The sequence below is a fragment of the Talpa europaea genome, assembly GCF_964194135.1.
Source record: "Talpa europaea genome assembly, chromosome: X".
Classification (NCBI taxonomy): domain Eukaryota; kingdom Metazoa; phylum Chordata; class Mammalia; order Eulipotyphla; family Talpidae; genus Talpa; species Talpa europaea.
In genome coordinates, this window is record NC_140081.1 from 13,147,271 (window position 1) to 13,171,214 (window position 23,944).

A 23,944-nucleotide genomic window follows, 5' to 3' on the forward strand; every position below is an offset into this window, starting at 1 on the left:
GATATCAACCCCAGGGGAAAGCAGATGGCAATTTAGCAAAACTTTTTGTTATTGATTCAGAGGTGATCCAGATAAATGAATTCAGGAAGCAAGGAGGAAAGAAAAGTAAAAGAAAGATGACATAATTACTGAGAAAAAAGGCCATTTAGTGAATCTTTGAAGAGTATTTGTGGAGTTGATTTTGCAATAAGCTCACTTTTAAAAATTGTACCTTGTCAGCAATTTCCAGACTAGGAAACCAAAAAAAAAAAAAGAAACCGATGGCCTCAACGAATAAATTTCAAGAAAAAAAAAAAAGAGATAAATGGAGGGGGAATCTATACATTTAAAGAGATTTTTAAAGGGCTGTCAACATATTGTAATATATAGATACTAAATCCAAATGAATTTGGGTTCAAACTGTAAATAAATGATGATATAAGATAATTGGAAATTGGAACACTGGATATTTGATGATATTTTAAGAATTAATTTTTTATGTGAGATAATGGTATAATGGTTATGTTTTTAAAAATAAAGTTCTAATTTTTTTGGACTTAAATACAGAAATAATTACAGATGACAAGATAGGAAATCTGGGATTTTGTTTCGAATAACTCAAGAGGGGGAGTGGACAGATCAAGACAACTTGTGGGTTGGCAGCTGATCAAGTATGGGTGACAGATACATACATGAATGTTCATTATATTGTTTTTTTTTTTTTGTGTATTGTTAAAATTCTCCATGAAATTTTTTTAAATAGTGTGTGGTGTTTTAAAGTTAGCTTGTATGTTTGTTTTTATCTGTTGATATTTGTTTTCATCTGCTGGATATTCTTGTAAGAATCTGAAGACTCTCCAGAGTGTCTATATTGGGAGCCACTGGCCTGGGGAACTGGAGTTTGGCAATGATCAGAGGTGAAGGCACAACCATCCTACAACCATGGTGGAGAGACCTGAAGGCGGTTCCAGTGATCCCAGCCACCTGGTGTTTGCACCTTTGCATGATCCCCTCCCTCACAGCGTGAGTGGAAGATGAGACTTGCTTCTTAGTCAGTGAAATATGGCAAAGGTGATAGTGTCACTGCCATGGTTATGTTACATCATGTCAGACTCTTTCTTCCTTGGGGACCAGGAAGAAGCAAGCTGCCAGGTTGTCAGAACATCCCAGGGCAAGTGTCCTCCAAGAGTGGAGAGGGGCCCTGGCTGACTATCAGCAAGAAGCCAGACCTTTAGTCATATTGGTGCAAGGAAATGAAATCTGCCAACAATCTGAGTAAGCTCAGGAGCAAAATCTGTCAGTAGTCAAAGCTCCAGATGAGAACTGAGCCCTGGGTGACACCCAGGTAGACTTGTGAGACCCTAAGTGGAGGATACAGCTAAGTCAGGCTCAGATTCCTGTCCCATGGAAATTATAATAAATGTGCAGAGTAAGGAGCTTCACTGATAAGTAAATCTGGATTTACCTTTAAAAAATAAAAATAGGGCCTCCCCTGGTGGCGCAGGCAGTTGAGCGCTGCGCTGTGAAGCTGTCCGCAGCCTCTGCAGTGCCAGTTCGATCCCGGCCAGGCGGCGAGTGTCCCACATGGCACGACAGACCTCTCCTGTTGCAACCGCTGCTCCCCTCAGCAGAGTATTTCGTCAGTCTGCCTGTTCTGTTCCCCGCTCTGTTGTTGATGAATCCTCTCACCCTCCCGCACCTCTGGCCTGTACCCCGGTTCTTGTATAAAATAAATAAATCTTTAAAAATTTTTTTTAAATCTATGAACCAGAGACACTTTTGGGGGGGTGGGTGGAGGGAGGGGAGGGATTGGGGTCAAAATGGGGGGGTTGAAATTATATGGGGAATATAAAAATAAAATTTATTAAAAAAAATAACAAAAGAAAAAAAAATTTTTTTTTTAAAAATAAATAAAGGGGGGCCTCCCCGGTGGCACAGTGGTTGAGCGCTGGGTTGCGAAGCTGCCCGCGGCGCCGGTTCGATCCCCGGCTGCTCCCCGGCCACCGGAGGAGGGTCCCACAGGGCGCGCAGACCTCTCCTGCCGCCCGCTGCTCCCCTCAGCAGTGTACTTCGGTCCTTCTGCCTGCTCTGCTCCCCGCTCTGGCTCTGGTGAATTCTCTCACCCTCCCGCGCTTCTGACTGTACCCAGTGCATGTATAAACAAACAAACAAACAAACAAATAAATAAATAAACATGCCTCTAATAAATAAATAAATAAATAAATAAATAAATAAATAAATAAAGGGGGCCTCCCTGGTGGCACAAGGGGTTAAGTCTCAGCACTATGAACCGTGGGGGATGGCCCAGCGCTGCTGTCACAGGCCCTCCAGAGAATTTCAGCTAACTGAGGATGACTGTTCTAGTAAAACAATGGCTATCAAATCTAAGGCTACCATGAGCCTAACTTCTTGTCACATTTTAACACTGATATTAGAAGTTCTAGATAAAGGGATTTGTAATAGATGTTACCCCAACCAAATGCCCATCAACATCACAAATTCTTGCGGATAACTTCTAAGTGTCCTCCCATGAGATGAAGGGAGAATTTTTTTAAAGGTCAGAGGACCTGAACAGACACTTTCCTAAAAAAATATACAGATGGCCAACAGGTACATGGAAAGGTCCTCAATATCACTCATGGGGAAATGAAATCAAAACCACACTGAGGGCCTCCTTGGTGGCACAAAGGGTTAAGCACCACACTATGAAGCAATCCACAGCCACTGCAGCATGAGTTCGATCCCCACCAGGGAGCTGACCCACATGGCACAGCAGACCTCTCCTGTCTCGCCCACTGCTCCCCTCAGCAGTGTATTTCAGTCATTCTGCCTGTTCTGTTCCCCACTCTATCTCTGGTGGGTCCTCTCACCCCCAGCACCTCTGGCCTGTACCCCAGCTCTTGTATGCATAAATAAATATTATTTTAAAAAAAAACACACTGAGCTGTCACCTCATGCCTGTTGGAATGGCTATCATCAAAAAGACAAGAAGTAACAGGTGTTGGCCAGGAGGTGGAGGAAAAGAGAACCCCAGTTGGTGGGAAGGTAAATTGGTGCAACCCATATGGAAAATACTGTGATGGTTGCTGAAAATACTAAAAATCAAACTATCATATGATCCAGCAATTCCATTTCTGGAGATTTATCTGAGAAAAAAAAAAAGAAAACCTTAACTCTAAATTATATGTGCACTCCCAAATTCATTGCAGGATTATTTACAACCAAGACACGAATGCAATGTAAGTGTCCATCGGTGAATGAATGGATAAAGAGAATGCTGTATCGCTATACAATGACATATTATTCAGTCATTGAAAAAAGGCAATCTTGTTATTTGTGACAACATGGATGGACCTTGAGAATATTTTGCTAAGTGAAATAAATCAGAGAAAAACACCGTATGCTCTCACTTATATGTGGGGGAAAAAAACCAAAAATATAAAGTAAAAACATGAGCTGATAGGTAGATACAGAGACAGACTGGGGGTTGCAGAAGTGGAGGAACTGGGAGTTAGGGAAAATGGGCGAAGGGTGTCAAAAACCACAAACTTCCAGTTACATAATATAATTAAATCCTGGGGATGCCCAGCATGTGACTACAATTAATAATGCTATATTGCATATTAGAAAGTTGCTAAGAGAATAAATCTTAAAAGTTCTCATCACAAGAAAAAGTAGTCTAAGTGTACATGATGATGAATGTTGACTAGACTTATTGCAGTGCTCACTTGACAATATAGACATGTATGAAATCATTGGGAGGTAGACCTGAAATTAGTATGTTATTTGCCAATGATATCTCAATAAAAAAAAAAAAGTGAAAAGGGGAGAATTTCTTTTCTATGACTACTTCACCTTTGCTCCATCTCACTCCTGTATTGAGTCACCATAGAGCTACCTCAAAATGTACCACCACCTTATTGGAGCTTGAGTCTCCGGGTTTAACCTGCTTGGTGGTGAGACAAAGTTCAGATACCCAATGAGCTTGAGGCCGGCTCAAAGCATCAGACCAAACTCTCTCTGATTCCATTTCAAAGGAAAAGCTCCTTCTCCTGTCCCAAACTTCCATTCACTCACTCACAAGGTATTTACTGAGTGCAGAGTACTTCTCTAGGTGCTGAGGAAACAGCCGTGGAGGAACAGGCAGGTAGCCCTGCCACTATCAGAGGTCACAACTACTGTCTCTTCTGTCCATACACCTTCCACTCTGCAGTTCAAAATCGAGCACAGGGCCTCTCCTGGTGGCGCAAGGGGTTAAGACACAGCCTGTGAAGCTATCCGCAGCCTCTGCAGCACGAGTCTGATCCCCAGCCGGCCAGGGAGCTACCCACATGGCGCAGCAGACCTCTCCTGTCTCGCCCGCTGCTCCCCTCAGCAGTGTACTTCTGTTGATCTGCCTATTCTGTTCCCCACTCTGGTGAATCCTCTCACCCCTCACACTTCTGTCCTGTACCTCTGCTCTTGTATGCATAAATAAATAAATCTTTTTAAAAAAAAAATCAAGCGCATTTCCACTGAACTGCACGGTCTGCCCGGCCCTTACTCTACAGTGCAGTCCCTATGGTGGACCAAGCAGGGGGTTTAGGTGGAAGGGACTTAGGGTCACATCATAACTCCCCCTAGTCAACTAGAACATTTGACAAGTAATTTCTCACTTGCATCACCTGCAGAAAGGAGACAGCACTACCCCTCTCGGTTTTTGCAAGGACTAAGTGAGGGTACAGGATCTAGCACCTAGCAGATTCTACTTTCCTTCCCTGTCCCTACAACAGAAGGGTCCTTTTATGCTTGGGCTGAAGCTCATGCTTTAACTTTATTTCAAATTTGTTCTCTTCATAACCACTGGGACTTGCGTTGCATCATTTCAATTTATTGTCAGGTCAACTTTTCTTATGGTATGGCCCAAAGACCACTGACTTCAGAGTCACCTGAGCTGTTTGTTAAAAATGCAGATGCCAGGTCTCCCTGGTGGCGCAAGGGGTTAAGTACCGCACTATGAAGCAATCCTCAGCCTCTGCAGCACAAGTTCGATCCCCGGCCTGCCAGGGAACTACCCACATGGCACAGCAGACCTCTCCTGTCTCGCCCGCTGCTCCCCTCAGCAGTGTATTTCGGTCAGTCTGCCTGTTCTGTTCCCTGCTCTGTAACTGGTGAATCCTCTCACCCCCTGCACCTCTGGCCTGTACCCCAGCCCTTGTATGCATAAATCTTTTTTAAAATGCAGATGCCTGGGCCCCAGCCCAGAGATAGGGGTGGGGAAGAAAGAGCAGGAAACCTACTTCTTTAACAAATTTACCAGGTGCCCCTGTGCACACACAAGTCTGGGAACAATGGTTTAGTGGCTCTGAACTTCCTCCCCAAGCCCCTTCTTGCCTTTCTCAAAAGAAGTGCACACACACAAAAAAAACTTACTAACTTTACTCCCTCATCTCCCTTCACTCTCTTGAAGGCTATTTTTAAAGAGGAAGCAGAGTGTCACGGTTGTGAGATTAAGCTCCAACACCAACAGATTTGAGATCTCATTCCAGCTTTATACTTAGCAAAGGTTCTCAAAGTGTGGTCCCCAGTGGCAGCACTGCTTGGAAACTAGTTAGAGATGCCAGCTGTAGGGCCCCACCCCAAGGGACTGAATCAGAAACTCTGGAGCTGGGTCCCAACCACCTGTGTGTTAACAAGTTCTCTAAGTGATTCTGATGCAGGCCCAAGTGTGATTCCCACTGTCACTTACTAGCTGGATGACCTTGGGTAGACTCACAGCTTCTCTAGACTTTATTTGTGAAATACTGGACTTACACCCCTAAATCAAACATAGTGTTATAAACCAGCATTATCTTTTTTTAAAAAAGATTTATTTATTTGTGCATACAAGAGCTGGGATACAGGCCAGAGTTGTGGGGGGGGTGAGAGGATTCACCAGAGACAGAGTGGGGAACAGAACAGGCAGACTGACCGAAGAACACTGCTGAGGGGAGCAGTGGGCAAGTCAGGAGAGGTCTGCTGCGCCATGTGGGTTGCTCCCTGGCCGGCCGGGGATCGAACTCGTGCTGCAGAGGCTGCGGATTGCTTCATAGTGTGGTGCTTAACCCCTTGCGCCACCAGGGAGACCGAACCAGCATTATCTTAATAAAAAACCCCACTGTTCCAAAAAAACAAAATCTTTTGGTTCAGTTCTTAGAGGGTAGTTCTTAAAAGTACAAAATAAATAAGTAAAAGTGATAACCCCGTAGAGTAGTAAGACCCCAATGACAGGATAAAAATCTAGAACTTAGCATACAGTATTCACTTACTACCATTGTTACTACCAAACAAACTGTTACTACCATTGTAACTATCAAATAAACTGTCCTTTGCCCTATGGAGTCTATTAAATTTGAAATGTTGGGTTTTTTTGCGATGGTGAGTGAAAACCATTGAGTTATGCCATCTTAAATGGTTCAAAGCTTACCTGTTAAATTAGTCTTATTTTTTACGCCATCCAGCTGGAATGCCACTCATTTACTCCTACATGGGTCTCTATCTCTGTCTGTGCCTTCACTATTCCTGTTCCATACGCCCAGAATACCCTTCTACTTTGTACCCACATACTTCAAATCTCACTTTTCCCCCAAAAGATCAGCTCAGGTCTGCTACCAGGTCTCATCTGTCTGCTCCAGGTCAAATAAAACTGTCAATACCACCTTGTTGCAGGGCATAATCCCTAAACATGCACGTGCATGGTACAGGTGAGCTTTCTGTCATATTCAGTTGTATTGTCTCTTTAATGAGAGTGAAAGTGCTGGGGAAACATCTGGCACCTTATGGTTATTCCATCTCTTCTCTCGTCCACCCTCTGGTATACACTAAAAGGTGAATGAATGAACAAACTCCCAGAGCAGAGCCCAGGCTCTTTAATGTAAGGCACATTTAGAGAAAGTTTTTCAAACACAGACTTTCAAGAATAGTCCTATTTATACTAGCTTAGGTTTGTATGAACCATCACAGCTCAAAAAATGCTTTGGTATCTTTAACCAAGTCAAGTTGTTCCCAAAACCTTATGAAGCAGGAATCACTGCCCCCATTTTGCGCCATGCAACAGATTCAGATCATGTTGATGATTGGCCTAAGGCAGCAGAGCTGGGGCTCCAAGGTCAGTATTAGGCCACTGCTACTTTTACTTGGCAACTTTGTTTGGTCTAGTTGATCACTGTTGGTGCTTATCCTTTTGACATTATGCTATCATCTGTATATTTAACTCTCTGAAAGCAAGTGTTGCTCAAATAATAACAGGCCTTCTGTCTTTAGATGTCAAGACAGGGCCCATTCAGAAAACAAGAAGTACAGCCTCACCTGGTGTTCCTAAGCGGGCCTGAGCAATGGTCAGTTTCTCATGGGGTGCTTGGCACTGGCAGCTGGTTTCATCTGCAAATGGGGCTGGTGCAGTCAGGGTCTAGAAGGGAAAGAGAGAAAGGGGATATAGTCTGGCAAACTCCTTTGGCACTAACTTACCCTGCGGTTTTTTTCTGTTGGCTACACAGGTATGATTAAGAAGCAGACTACATCCGCTGAGTCTTTCAAGAAATGCAGTCCTATTAGAAATAAAAGCAGGGACATTGACGCTGAAACAGTTTCTTGACAGATGCTTCAGAAGCAACAAGAGCTCTTCCGTGTCTACTATATGCCAGGTACTATGTGGGTACCCTGGAGATGTTATTTCTTTTAAACCTCACATTGCCCTCCAATGGCTAGGAACGTTTCCCATCCTCTAGGCATTGCAGCCATCGCTACAGAGGATAATGTTATTTCTATATTACAGAAAAGGAAACTGAGGCTCCGCAGGATTAAGAAATATGCTAAGTCACGCCCTTGGAAAGTCATAATGCTCAGCTTTGAACATTTCACAACCAATGAGGGAAGAGTTGAAACATTTACACTTACCCACACCCTGGGGTACTTGGCTGGAAGGAATGTCATACTCAGAAACGCGGCAGACACCTGTATTTCACACACCGACCTGGCCAATCACAAACTCTGACGTCTCTTCAGTGCAAAGGCCAAAGCAGTTGTTATCGGTGCCCTGAGGGGGGGCCTGAAAGTACAGCATTTCTGGCGGGCTGCAGATAACTGCTCCTGTGGTGGCTCCAACAGCCACCAACGGCTGGAGGCCCCGCCCCAGCAGCCTGGGCTGGGGCTCTGGGGAGCGCTGAGAGAGATGCAGTCACTTGGAAGCCTGCCCAGGAAGTGGCTCTGCATTTTTAGTCAGCCTCTTAAAATGAAAACCTTACTCTCTCCAGAAAGAGGAAGACAAAACGAACAGTATTTTTGTAAAGAGGGCGAGCACAACCCAGAGTGGTCCACTGTAGTCCCTGAACTATGTCATTGCCATGGTCATCACTACATCATCTTTGGTTTTTGTTTTTTTTTTTTGTGGGACCCTCGCCGGTGGCCAGGGATCAAACTGGCGCTGCAGAGGCTGCGGGCAGCCTCACAACCCAGCGCTCAACCACTGCACCACCAGGGGAGGCCCCATCTTTGGTATTTTTAAAGCCGCTGTAAACATTGCTCATATTGCTACCTGACTTGTCTTCTTAAATAGCACAGTAGACACAGGTGTTCCTTAACTTGGGAAGATGCAACTCAAGAATGACCCATACATTTGAAGAGGGGCTGCGACCTGCTTCTGCCCTTCCTTTATTCATTCACTTGCTCATTCAGCTACGGGGCAGGCACTACCTTAGAAGAGGGGGTAGAAGTAGGGGTAAGACCAGACCCATCCTGGAGGAAAAGACACTGGCATCTGCACTGCCAAGAACAGATCCTTACCCTGCCCCACCCCTCGCCCCACTGTAGCACCTTCCCCCCAGGAAGCTGGTATCCTGGCCCAGAGTTGTTTGGAGACCTCCCACTTGCCTGAGTCTTTCTTAACCCCACCCTCCTGTTCAGGGCTCTCAAAGCAGACCAAGACTTGGGACATGGATTCCAAGAATTTGAATCCACCATTGGTTTGTTTTCAAGGTCACACTAAGGTGACCTTGTAGGCCATGGTAGGTCGGAATAGCACCTGTCGTGTGGCAACAGGGTGCAGTGACAAGAACAGATGCTCTGGGCCTCCCTGGTGGCGCAAGGGGTTAAGCACCGCACTCTGAAGTAATCCACAGCCTCTGCAGCACGAGTTTGATCCCCGGCCAGAGAGAAACCCAATGGTGCAGCAGACCTCTCCTGACTCGCCCGCTGCTCCCCTCAGCAGTGTATTTTACTCAATCTTCCTGTTCTGTTCCTTGCTCTGTCTCCAGTGAATCCTCTCGCCCTCCACATCTCTGGTCTGTACCCCAAATCTTCTATGCATAAATAAATAAATCTAAAAAAAATTTTTAAAAAAGAACAGATGCTCTGTAGCCACAAAACCAAATTTTCAAATCCCCTTTCTAGCATTTACAGGCTGTGTATTCTAACATGACTCTTCCAGCTGAAAGAACGGACACTAAAGGTAATCTAAGAAATGAATGATTCCATTAAGGCTATGCTGGCACAGAAACTCCGGGGGAAAGAGGGTGAATGTAGCCTCAGAGTGGCCCCAACCTAGCTATTCTCTGCCAGGATTCTTTCTGTCCCACCCCTATTTACTACATTAAAGTCTCCACTCCACTTCTACTCCCCCATAAGCTTCAGCTTGAATGTGGCCCATCATGGCCTCCCTTCCCAATGGTCATGCAGCAACCTTTGATTAAGCCTTTCAGTGCCAGCTCCTGCTCCCACCAACTTGTTGCTTCTTTCCATTATTCCCCAATTCAAAGTCCTAAGGAGAATCAGATGGGCCAAAAGCTCATCTTTTCAAACCAGGCCGCAACCAGGACTGGTGGGCACTGAGACCCACCAGTGGCTCTGGCGAGGAACGGAAAGTGGAAAGGGAGATGATGGGTGGCCTGTCACTGACCCTTAGCAGGAGTTGCTACTGGAACAAGAAATGTATCTGACTTTGTGTGCTAAAAGGAAGTTTTTCTTAACTTAGGTGACTCCCAGTTTCATCTGTAAAATGAAACTACCTCGCAGGGTTTCTGTGAGAAACAATGCATGTAAAGTAGTTGGAGCTGGCACTCCATCAATTGTGGCAACTATTGCTATTAGTATCCATTATTCCATATCATAACACTGCGATAACCATGCTATAGATTGTGATACAAGATCATAATAGATAATGTATTCTTAGGCAATATGGATGGGGGCCCTTAAAAAGGAGAGACTGGACTTCCTAATAGAGAGGGAGGGGGAAACAGTTAATGGGAAAAAACAAAAGTATGTGACCTTATTTTTACCCAGACTTAGTGAAATAGATCACATGACTTACAGACAAATAGTAGCAAGCCTCAGCTTAGACTCCCTATCACCCAGATCGTGTCAAATGTCTGTTAGCACATGTTATGTGTTTCAGATGATGTTAGATGTTTGGAGGCAGGTAAATGGAGAGGGTGAATAAGAAAGGAAGGAATATAAATGGCAGCAATCCTCAAAGGCAGCCCATCGAGAATGGGAGATAGTATTGGTTTGAAAAGGCTTATTCAGTTTTCAATGACTTTATGGGCGGGGGAACCCCTATCCTTTTCAACATACAAATCATAGAAGTGAAACCTGGGGGCAGGTAGAGATCATCAGAGGATAAACTACGCTGCCCCCCACCTCCCAAGCCATGTTCCAATTCAGGACTGCGGAGGCACATGGCACTTCTATGTCTAGCAGAAGATAACAAGGAACATGAAGGGTTAAAAGCCCTGGCCCAGCACCTTGGACCTCACATGTGCAAGGGCTGTGCAAGACCACAGACATGGAGGCTGCCACGCTACTTCTTTCTGTCTAGTTTAAGATTTCAGAACACACAGTCATTGCATGTGAATGTCGCCCATTTGTCATGCCAGTTCTGGTCACAAACCACACCACAGTACATACCAAAGCCACAGTCCCACCAGGCTTTTTAAAGGGCCAGACATTAGATATTGGGCATTTTATCTGCAGAAGGTGTTCAACTACACATTTCAAATATTTACTTAAAAACAAAAGCTATTGGATGCTATGTAAGATATACACTGTAAACATTACATGAGCACAGAAAATGGCCAGCAGAACCTGCACTTCGGCAATGTGCATCACTAACAACTGGACCAACCAGACAGCAAGCTAATCAACCAATCACAACATGGCATCGCACCGCTGATGGTGCCCGCCAAACCCAGAGTTGCTTGTTTAAGCTAAGCTGCTCTTAACTACAGTGGGGCTATCTAGTCAGACCGGCCTAAGATCAAATCCTAGCTTCAATATTTAATATCCATTTGATTTTTTAGATTTGATTTTTAGAAAAATACTGGTTCCTCTTCTCACAAAGATGGTGCTAAAAACAAAGAAGGCAGCCCCCACCTTTCCCAAAGCCAAAGTCAAAGCAGAAGCTTTGACAGCTGAGAAAGCAGTGCTGAAAAGCATCTATAGCTAGATGGATCCACACGTCACCCATCTTCCAGCAGCCCAAGACACTACGGCTCTGAAGGAGCCCAAATATCCTGAGAAGAGCACCCCCTAGAGAGCAAGCTTGACCCCGTGCCATCGGCAAGTTCCCCTGACCACTGAGGCCGGCGAGAAGAGAGAAGACAGCACACACCTGTGCTCACATGGACGTCAAGGCCAGGGGGCACCAGACCCAACAGACTGAAGGAGCTCTGTGACACTGTCATGGCCACGGTCAACACCCTGATCGGACCTCTCCGCAGAATAAATGCAATATGTGATTAGTATCTTCCTTTCGCCACTCCAGAATCCCCTCCCTCCTGTAGCCTTCTCTGCGTGGCTTCCGGGTGCACTGTTCTAATGGGCTCCCTTGCCCTCCTGTTCCCAGTTGGGTTGGGTCCATGGGAAGCAGGCAAAACACTGGGGGCAGGACAAGAGTGAGCACAGGGTGTTTGTCTCCCTGACACCCCTAGCAAGAAGCATTTGTTGTCCCCAAATGCACAGCTCCAGTGAGAACGCCGTCTCTATAGAGCATTCCACAAGGTTCTGGTAACCACACTCTCCCCTTGTCCCTTCATGCCTACTGGTGGCCACTTTCCAGTGTTTATAGGGTGCTTACTATCCCTTGAGGATTTCTTGAACCCTGCCCACACCTTTGTGAATAACCCCTTTATGAAGTCACTTCAAATTTCCCTTTAGGGCCTCCCTGGTGGTGCAAGGGGTCAAGACACAACCTATGAAGCTGTCTGCAGCCTCTGCAGCACAAGTTCGATCCCCGCCTGGCTGGGGAGGTGACCCACATGGCACGGCAGACCTCTCCAGACTCACCTGCTGCTCCCCTTAGCAGTATATTTCACTCAGTCTGCCTGTTCTGTTCCCCACTCTGTGTCTGGTGAATCCTCTCACCCCCCACACCTCTGGCCTGTACCCAGTTCTTGTATGGATAAATAAATCTTTAAAAAAAAATTCCCCTTTAAAGTGAACTGTCTGTTCTAGACAGGGCCTTGACTGCTACAGCATATTCAGCAGTGTGATGCCAGACTCAGTAAGAGTGTTAGCGAGCAAATGTTGATGAGTCATGTTGGAAGCACAGAGATTAATTGAAAAGTGAATTACTCATAGTTAATAAAGTCATAACCATCTCAAGAATGTCTTCCAGTAGGGAAAGAATTTTACCACAATAGAACATTTTCATCAGGATCCACAAGAGAAACAAGAACAGGACTTCAGACCAAATCTACTTCTCCATACAGGCCTTTTGCCTCCCGACTCAAGAGCTTTACAACTGCAATTTCAGAATTATAAAAAGATGTTAGTCTTATCCTCAGTCTCATGCTGGGAGGCTATTATTTACTCATCACTGAACATATTTTTTAAAGCCTGATTTTATTTGACATCAGAATATTAATGTCTTTTGAAGATAGCAAGGCAAGAAACAGTAGAGCTTTGGCTGACCACAGGTAGGCCCAAGACACTAGCTGCACTGGATTCCTGGACCTTGTCATTAATTATGTAGAATCTCAGATCAGGCAGCTGGTGCAAAGCCTCACCAGATGCCAATGGCTTGAAGGAGAAGCAGGCCTGGGATGTGGCTCAGACCCAAGAATAATTCATTTTTTACTTAGCTAAGTACAGTATACACACATTGAACTGACAGGCTCCATTAAAAACAGTCAGGTGGATACATACTGATGGAATGATTTTTTTTAAAGATTTATTTATTTATGCATACAAGAGCTAGGGTACAGGCCAGAGATGTGGGGGGTGAGAGGATTCACCAGAGACAGAGTGGGGAGCAGAACAGGCAGACTGACCAAAACACATTGCTGAGGGGAACAGTGGGTGAGACAGGAGAGGTCTGCTTCGCCATGTGGGTTGCTTCCTGGCTGGCTGGGGATGGAACTCTTGCTGAAGAGGCTGAGGATTGCTTCATAATGTGGTGCTTAACCCCTTGAGCCACCAGGGAGGCCCACTGATGGAATGATTTCTCTGGACATTTTGTTGCAAATGCAAAAAGCAAGTCACAAAACAATATGTGCATTATGTATTTGTGTTATACAGTATATCACTTATGGTTAGAGAGAAATGTCACTGCTTAGAAGTAATTTAGAACTGTGCTGCCCAATATAGTACCACCTGCATTCAAATTATGATTAGTTAAAATTAAATAAGGTTAATAACTCAATTTCTCAGGCACACTAGGTAATGTCAAATACTAAATGACCACATGTGGCTAGTGGCCACTATATTAGCAAAGATATAAATATTCCTATCATCAGAGAAAAGTTCTATTGGACAACAACAACCTAGAAGGACATACAAATTGTCAACTAGGGGTTATCTCTGGGGAAGAAGATGCCATCAACAGATGAGATAAAGGGATGTTTTCATTGTTTACTCCATATATGTCCACTATTGCATTTTTATAATGAGAATATGTTCATAAAATACATCTAATTTAAAATAAACTTGAAGGAGCTCCCTGGTGGCACAAGAGGTTAAGCACAGCACTATGAAGCTATCCGCAGCCTCTGCAGCACGAGTTCAATCCCTGGCCGCCCAGGGAGCTACGCATATGGCACAGCAGACCTCTCCTGACTTGCCCGTTGCTCCTCTCAACAGTGTATTTCAGTATATCCGCCTGTTCTGTTCCCCACTCTGTCTCTGATGAATCCTCTCACCCCCCCGACCCCCGCACCCCTGGCCTACACCCCAGTTCTTGCATGCATAAATAAATAAATCTTAAAAAAAAAAAATTGAAGAAAGAGTTCCTGTCCTCTGAATTCAGAGATGCAGGGAATTTAATCAAGGATCAGGTATCCTGAATATTGAGAGAGAAAGGTGTCTATCAGAAAAAGAGGAGTACTCTGAAAAGTAACAACTATTACCTATAACTGTTAAATGATATTATTCTTGGGTTTGTAGAATTTTTAAAAATCATTTGAGCTTTTAAAAACAATTTAGGGGCCTCCCTGATGGCGCAGGGGTTAAGATGCATCACTATGAAGCAATCTGCAGCCACTGCAGCACAAGTTCGATCCCCGGCTAGGGAGCGGACCCACATGGCACAGCAGACCTCTCCTGACTCACCCGCTGCTTCCCTCAGCAGTGTATTTCAGTAGATCTGCCTGTTCTGCTCCCCATTCTGTCTCTGGTAAATCCTCTCACCCCCCACACACCTCTGGCCTGTACCCCAGTTCTTGTATGCATAAATCAATCTTAAAAACATTTAAAAAACAATTTAACTTTGTCTAAATAGATCAACCCAATATTCATTTTTCCAACATTCAACAAGCACTACTTGAGTGCTTGTTGTGTACCAGGCACTGATTTAGGTTCTGAGGATACATCAGGGAAGAAAACAGAAAAATTCCACCCTTGTGATGCTTAGAGATAATAACTAAAAACAATGTAAAGTGTGTAATTTGTTTGAAAGCTGCTAAGTGTTATAAAAAAAAAAGAATCAGGGGCCTCCCTGGTGGTGCAGGGATTAAAGTCAGTACTATGAAGCTATCGTCAGCCACTGCAGTACAGGTTTGATCCCCAGCCAGGGAGCTAACCCACAAAGTACAGCAGACCTCTCCTGTCTTGTCCACTGCTCCCCACAGCAATGTATTTCATTTGCTCCACCTGTTCTGCTCCCCACTCTGTCTCTGGCGAATCCTCTCACCCCCTGCACCTCTGGCCTACACCCCAGTTCTTGTATGCATAAATAAATCTTTAAAAAAAATCAGGGAAGGAGTAGAGTCAAGGAAGTTGATATGTATATAAATATATAAGGCGGGGGCCTTCCGGGTGGCGCAGCGGTTGAGCGCTGGGTTGCGAAGCTGCCCGCAGCCTCTGCGGTACCGGTTCGATCCCCGGCTGCTCCCTGGCCACCGGAGGAGGGTCCCACATGGCGCGCAGACCTCTCCTGCCGCACGCTGCTCCCCTCAGCAGTGTACCTCGGTCCTTCTGCCTGCTCTGCTCCCCGCTCTGGCTCTGGTGAATTCTCTCACCCTCCCGCACTTCTGACTGTACCCAGTGCATGTATAAACAAAACAAACAAACAAATAAATAAATAAAACATGCCTCTATAAAAAAAAATTAAAAAAATATATATTCGAGCCATGTGGAGAAAGCCATGATAACAAGTGCAAAGACCCTGGGGCCGGTGCATGCCTGGCTTCTTCCACGAAAGCAACCAATATGCCTGGAAGAAGTGAGCAAAAATGAAAAGTATTAGGAAATTTAGTCTAGGATGGTGAGGCAAAAGGGAGTGGTGTAGGGTTTTTAGGATGCTGTAACAACCAGCTTTCACTCTGAGGAGATGGGAGTCATTGGGGAGTTTTTAAAGGAATCACAGGACCACCTAGGTGCTATGTTGACACTCAATTGCAAGGAGCCAGAGGTAGAAGCAAAAAAACCACTAAGGTATCTGGTGTAATGAACAAATGTAATGAAAACTGGGGCCAGGGGGACTGCAGTAGAGGTGATGAGAAGGGGTCAGATTCTGGTTAGATTCTGCATAAGTAAAATTTGGAACTGATTGGATGTAGGGTAGGAAAGAAAGCAAGGAGTCAGGATAACTCCGAAGTAACTGGCCTGGAGAATGGCAAGCCGGCATTGCCATTTGCAAGGATGCGGGGGTATGGGTGAGGGCACTGGAAGAGTAAGTAGGCCTGAGAGTGGGAGGAACAGGGCTAAGGAGAAATCAAGAATTCCATTCTCGCACATTTGGTCTGGCATGCCCATTAGATCTCGAAGTGGAGATGGCAGGTGGGGACTGGATGTACAAGTCTGCAGTTTGAAACAGAGGATTATGCTATAGGTTAAGAGATACAGATGAAGAAGCCAGCAAGATAAAATGTTCTGTAAAGCCACGGCAGTAGATTGACTTATTCAACTAAGGGCATGAAGGCAGACTGGAAAGAGGTCCAGGTCATCAGATGAGGAGACACTGTCTATTAATGGCTGGTCTTCCCACACTTCTATGGAAGTTCCAACAACTTCCATATGGGAGTTGGTCTTCTATTTGTCACTAAATTCCTACTTTCTAGGGCAAAACCTACCAGATAGACCATCCTCAATGAGTACTTACTGAACAGAGGAATTTAAAGTCACAGGAGAGGGCCTCCCTGGTGGCACAAGGGGTTAAGCACAACACTATGAAGCAATCCGCAGCCGCTGCAGCATGAGTTTGACCCCCGGCTGGCCAGGGAGCTACCCACATGGCGAGGCAGACCTCTCCTGCCTCGCCCACTGCTCCTCTCAGCAGAGTACTTCAGTCAGTCTCCCAGTTCTGTTCCCTACTCTGTCTCTGGTGAATCCTCTCACCCCCAGCATCTTGTACCCAAGTTCTTGTATACATAAATAACTCTTTTTAAAAAAAGTCACAGGAGAATCATTGATTAAAAAAATATAACCAAAATAAAAATGCATACATTGTGCAAAAATGAAAAATGATGTAAGAATTATGTAAGATAAAATACTAAAAACTAAACTAAAATAAAACAACAGGGGCCTCCCCTGGTGGCGCAGCAGTTGAGCACTGGGCTGCAAAGCTGCCCACAGCCTCTGCAGCGCCGGTTTGCTCCCCAGCCACCGGGCGAGGGTCCCACATGGCGTGACAGACCTCTCCTGCCGCGCCTGCTGCGCCAATCAACAGTGTATTTTGTCAGTCTGCCTGTTCTGTTCCCCGCTCTGGCTCTGGTGAATTCTCTCACCCTCCCATGCTTGTATAAATAAATACTGTACCCAGTGCTTGTATAAATAAATCTTTTAAAAAAATAGGCTTTCAACTCAATAGGAAAGTGAATACACTTATCAATATTTTCTAACTTTATCATCTTCATACTATAAACTATAGAAAACTAGGAAAATGAGCAGAAAACAAAGTACATCATGAATTCTACTCAATACAAGCACTATTAACACTTTCAAAATGTCTTTTTAGGCTTTCTGATATGTGACATATACATAGTAATACCTTTGGCATCGTATTACATAGACAGTTTTTTTCATGTAATACATCAAGATTTTATCATGTCACTTTAACATATTTCAGCCTACTTATAGGCTTTATTTTTTAGAGTCACTTAGGTTCACAGCAAAATGAGAAGGTACCAATATTTCCTGTATAACTCCAACTTTGACAGTTGTAAAACATTCTACTGAATAGAAAAACCATAATTTATTTAAATAGTTCTGTTGCTGAATATTAAGTTGTTTATATTTTACTAATGTAACATTCTCAACAATTCTGAATCTCTGGTTATTTTCTTAAGATAGATGCCCAGCAGCTGAATTACTTAGCTCAGAGTTATGAACATTTTAAACATAAGTATGTGAAGAACATTTAAACATATATTGGTAAATTGCATTTAACAATAGCTGGATCATATCTATTCACATTACAATGTATGAAAACACCTATCTTGCTGCCACCTCATGGCATTGAGCATTATCTTTGTCAATTTTATAGAACAAAAAATAGTATCATGCTGTTCCAATTTGCATTATTTTGATTACAAGAAAGACTGAACATTTTTCAAAAGTTTATTAGCCATTTGTGTTTTCTTCTAAGCATAATCTGTCCTTTGCTCATTTTTCTATTGTAGAAAATAAGTATTTTGAAGTTAGTTAAAAGAAAAATAACAGCACAGCTAAAAATTATCATAAAAGATCTTTTTTAAAATGCATTTTCCTGCTTCTGATTATCTAGAGACCCCTCATGAGAAGTCCATTTTTTTTTTAAGATTTATTTATTTTTGCATACAAGAACTGGAGTACAGGCCAGAGGTGCAGGGGAATGAGAGGATTCACCAGAGACAGAGTGGGAAGCAGAACAGGCAGATCTACTGAAATACACTGCTGAGGGGAGCAGCAAGCGAGACAGGAGAGGTTTGCTGCGCCATGTGTGTCAGCTCCCTGGCTGGGGATCGAACTTGTGCTACAGTGGCTGCAGATAGCTTCATAGTGCTGAGACTTCACCCCTTGCGCCACCAGGGAGGCCCATAAGTCCATTTTTAAACCAATTTGTGAACACCTACATCTAGTTCAGCTTAGTGATGACTGCCCTTTCAGGGATCAGGGATCAGAGTTGTTATTATGCCCTAGGAAGACAGACATCCTTAAAACACCACCCATAAGCCATAACTCACCCATGCAGCCACCTCCCAAGTCCCACAGCAGTGGATTTCAAATAGCTGGAAGAATCTTAGTACTGTCAGTAATACCACATTTCATTGACTCTATAATGTACATTCTCCACACACACATACACATTTTAACATCTCCGAGATCAGGAGGGGATCTTGCAAGAAATATTGTCTTAAAATCACTGTTGGCAATTTTCTCTGAAATGGAAGTGTGTCTTATAACGAATGGCATCTCAGATTCATGAACTGCATCGGTGCTATTAACAATAGGAAATAATCATTTATACCTAGAGATAAGAATTCCATACCTTCAGTCAATTTTTTTCCTTAGGCAATTGAATTTAAGGAGCTTATCATAAATATCAATATCGATCTTAATATCTTACTCATATTCCATCTCTTTCCACAAAGGACTTGAGGTGACTTTTAAATTTTTGAAAATTTGAAATGATAGTTGCGAGATCTGAGGTGAGAGGCAAAATATGGATTTTAAAAAAATGGCTAGGGGTAAAGGGAGCACACAGGAACATTTGTGTCTTGCTCCTTTATGTTTCAGTCAGGGGTGGGGTATAAAAAATGGCACCGAGTTCCTGGCCATCAAAGCAAAGAGGTAGACAGAGTTAATATTGCCCTCAAGCAAGCAACAAAATAGCTACTGAGAAGCACAGCATTTCCTGATGGGAACCTTGATAGAAATTCTTCCTGCGGTGTCTCCACAGGGGCATGCTGGGTGATGGCAGAGCGAACCAGACATCTCAACAGCAGCCCCCTGATAAAGACAATCCTGGTTTTTGTTTGTCTCTGGAGCGCTCCCTCTCTACGTAAGGCAGAGCCCCAGACACAAAATGCAGTTCAGGAATGCATTTCTTCAACAGGTCCAACATGCAGCCTGGAAATAGAGTTCACTCCCTTCCTGTTGGCTCCAAGGGTAAGATTTAGAATATCCACAGCAGGGTTTTTGATTGTGAACTAGGCAAGACAATCCTTTAGCGAGCAAGCCCAATGCTTAGATGAATTTTTCATGATAAAAAACATTAGAGGAAGCATTACTAAGATTTAATTCTAATATGCAGACTCACAGCCACCTTTGACAACATATAGTAGATAAAGTACCCTAAAGGTAGAATGCCAGTCAGGCATTAGAAAAGCGGGGATTGGGTCCCCTGACATTTTCACTTGCTTTCAGTTTATTGCAACATAATGCAATGTTCACCTGGACCTGGATAAGGGCATTTGTGGATTATTTTATGTAGTTTTAACTAATCCAAAGCTCAGAAGATTAGCAGGTGGCTTAAACCATTTCCTGCAATGAAGTAGGAAAGCAAAGGTAACACAAGCGCAGGAGAACAAGGAAGTGGCAGAGCTGACCCTTCTCCTCTGAGTCCTGCATCAGCCACTTTATCAGGTGTGACCAAGATTATCTAATCAGATCTGACAAGAAGACAGCTGAATGGAAAATCATCACAAAGGCCATTGAAAATATCTGCTACCATTAGCATTAGACCTCACCTGGAACATCATTAGCTCCAGGTATGAGCTAACGATGGCATGAAACTACTGTAAATATCACATATTAAAAAGCATCCAAAAGACGAAAACAAAACAAAATGTTTCCAACGTTTCAAGTTATGAGGTACACGATCCAGCAGTTCACAAATGTTGCATGTAATAAGTATGTAGAAGCCTTTTCTGCATTTCCAGAATCCAACAGAGAAAAACCCAAAGTCCCGTACCATTGCAGAAACACTTGCTCTCTGTGCCACAGAGATTAGGCTGCTCTAATGTGTAGGAAAAATGGCAGTAAGGCTGAAATGCGTCCCTTTGGCAGCAAGTATATTTAGAAGACATACAGAAAATATTGCTGAACATAGAAAGAAACAGCATTAGGACCAATTATGCAGTGTGGGAGGTTTGCGATACAGGTGGATGGAACTACAGATATTTCTAACACGTCTCAGCTTGAGGTATTTGCTAGATTCTATTTCAATAATAAAACCACATTTTTTTCTGAGCCACTAAAGGAAAAATATTCTACAGAAGATTTTCCAAAGAAAGATGTTCCAAAGAAGATCGATTCTACAAAGCAGATGACTTATTGAATAAAAACAATACTCTATGAAAAAAAAATATTTAAGTGCATCTACCAATGAGGTGATACCTTTGCCCTTGGACCCCAGCCTCCCACCTATTGGAGAAATACCTCCCTGTCTTCTTTTCATGAACTTTCCTCTATTGGCTCTCTAAATGCTGTTCCTCAGGGTTCCATCCTGGAAGACTGTGGGGGTAAAGCAGATTAATTTAATGAGATTTCACATACACATAAGCAGACATGGGGAAGATTCTGATAATTTTAATTATAGTACTTCTGTCTTTTGTCCCTTTAAAAACCTGACAGGCTGGCTTGGGGTCAGTTATTTTCTAGAATTTTTCCTACAGTGGGATTATCCTGAAGCACTCTTCCTAAGCTAACCAATTCCATCCACTTTCTTTGGAGTCTGGAACCTGACTCCAGGCCAGGCCACTGTTACAAAAAGCGTATAGAATGGGCACCATTTAATTCACAAATTACCTGATAAGCACTGGACTGGTCTTGGAACGGAGACAGATTTATTTAGTTCAAAGGTTCCGGCCTCCATTGTATGCTCCTTCTACTCCCCTAACTTCTGACTTCACAGATTACCTCTGCTGGCTCTTTGAAGATATTTTATAAAAATGGAATCGGGTAGTGTATATTTTGTTGCCTCAAACATTATATGTGTGAGTTCATCCATATTTTTTGCAGATGGTTGTAGATTCTTCATTCTCAGTGCTGTGTAGCGCTGCATTATATGAACATACCACAATTTCTGTATGCACTCTTCCACTGCTGGGTGTTTGTGTACTTTCCAGTGTGGGGTTATCAGGAATAACACTGCTAAGAACATCCTAATACCAGTTTTTGTTGGCCAGATGTATACATTTCCTAGGAGAAGAAGTGCTGGGTCAAAACCATTTACATTGAATGTCTAAATTTGCTTCCTCTCCTGGTCCTGAGAGCAGCAAACGTGCCATGGGAGAGCTAAATACAGCATTTCTCAAAGTGCATCCAAGCACATCTTGCTTCTGAATCACCTGGGAGCATGAGCAGGTGATTATTTTTGAATGCTGACATTAGAGATCTGTGTGCAATGGAAACGGGGGGCTTTGGAAGTCAGACAGACCGAATTGTAAGTCTCAGCTCTATCAGTTAGTATTTGATCTTTGAGGAATTACTTAGTTTCCTTAGTTACGATATGGGGAAGATATTCCTATTTCCAAGCCTGCAGCCTGGCTAAATGAGATAACACGCGGAAGGCACAGTGCCTATCACACCATAAATAGTTGTTCCATCCCTCATTTACCCAAGGAGCAAAATGAGTGAGACCTCCGGCCTTAAACCCAGTACACAACAATCACCTTATCACTCAACAATGTGGAGGTGCAAGAAACTAGTCTTATGTGTCTATACCCACTAGGGATGGAGCACAGGGGCCTAAGTGTAGAGCAGACTTGTACCATCATGTAGTTGGCAAAAGACTGTACCCATCATACGTGATGCTTCTATTATTGTTATTGTTGTTGTTGTTACTTGCTTTAAATTCCAGTTTAAGTTACCCTCGGCATCCTTTTACACTGATGTCCACTCAGGCTGAGTGGAAACAAAAACATACAAAGACTTTAGCAGAGGGAAGAGATTATATGAAAATGAGTCTTGCCCAGTAGGGTGGCCCCGTGTGGCCCAGACATTCTTACACAGGCGCACGCTACCAGAGTGGGCTGCTTTACCTTCTAATCACTGTGTTTTCAAGAGTGCCTTCAGGACCACCGAGTGCTAAACTGTCTCTTTATCCCCAAGCAGGGTCAGCTTCCCCAGCCTCCCATCCAGCATGGTTCATGCTGGGATAAAGAGGAAGGTAGAAATGTTAAAACAATAATGCTATGGTCCGAGGCCAGCAACGGGTAATCAGATCCTGGCAAGGTAGAGGCTGTTACCTGGGAGATTATTGGAAGAAAATAGGCCTAGCTTGCAATGACTTCATTTATTCTTACCTTCCTAGCATTCTCCTCTTCATCCTGCCCCCAGTGATCAGATGGAATCATTTTTTAGATGTATTTCACTAAGGGGCACTCAGAAGCTTCGTGCGGGCTCCAGCCGAAGACCCAGGAGTTTTTGGAATATGGCCTGACCCACAGTCAAATTTTTTATGGCAAGTACTGGAAACATCTGTTAGAGCAGAACCCTAATTCAATGCCATCCTGCCACATCTTAAAGAAAACCAGTACTTCAAACTTCAGCATTATCAAACAGCTAAAATACGCAGCTATTAAGTCACATTAAAAAGGAGTCAACATGGGTTCCTTTGAGCAGTGACTGGAACATTCAAACTTTCTGAAGAAACATCAGAAGAACAAAGTGAAAGACAACAATAGTTTGTGCAACAGTAATGTCAAGTTCCACAGTTGTTACTCATAATGTAGCCAGTCTGTCTTACCATAAGATCATTTAACCTTTTTTACCCAAAATACCTAAAATCAAAAAGAAGTTTTCTCATTTTTCATAGGAGCATCAGGTCAAATAGAAGACACTGTGGTAGGCCATGTTCTATGGCTACTGAAGCTGGAATCATAGTCTTCGAACTGGTAAAGATCATCCATCCCACCCAACATGGGTGCCAGAATTGAGGTCCAGAGAGCAGAAGTGACTGCCTTGAGTCAACACAATAACTCACTGGCAAGGCTGCAGGCTCTAGCGAGCAGGGACTACTTCTCTCCCTAGTCCCTAGCCCTTTTGCTGTGGCCCAGTTCAGGGCCCTCTGGAGCTCCATATCTAATCTGCCTTGATCCTGGGGGTTGGTGTGGAACCCTGGAGGCCTTAAGCGAACAGCTCCATTTCCTTCCCTCACTGTCACATCTCAACAGGAACCAATCCAGGCTTCCCACCTCTCCCAGGTGGCCTCCACACAGAAAATACCTTGAGGCTATATCCAGTTTCTCAAGCTATCCCATAATTACACATCTACACACCCGAACCAAGCCATCGTGACTTTACCTCCACCTTCACAGAGAAAACAGGCTATTAGACGAGAGGTTTTCAACTTTCAATACTCTTCCCCTTATAACATTTTTTTTAAAAAGATTTACTTATGCATACAAGCACTGGGGTGTAAGCCAGAGGTGCAGGGGGGGAGAGGATTCACCAGAGACAGAGCGGGGAACAGAACAGGCAGATCTACTGAAATACACTGCTGAGGGGAGCAGTGCAGGAGAGGTCTGCTGCGCCATGTGGGTTGGTCCCTGGCTGGCCAGGGATCGAACCAGGGAGGCCCTATCATGACATTTTT

At 43.9% G+C, this 23,944-nt stretch overlaps 1 protein-coding gene across 1 annotated transcript in view; it reads right to left on the reverse strand.

Annotated features, from left to right (window-relative positions):
- PCYT1B (phosphate cytidylyltransferase 1B, choline) overlaps positions 1-23,944 on the reverse strand; it is a gene marked incomplete at both ends in the record, with an annotated part of 88,199 nt that overhangs the window by 57,060 nt on the left and 7,195 nt on the right. The window contains one exon of the mRNA XM_084258045.1: positions 7,306-7,405. Coding sequence (XP_084114171.1) covers positions 7,306-7,405 — 100 coding nt within the window. The remainder of the gene's footprint in view (positions 1-7,305; positions 7,406-23,944) is intronic.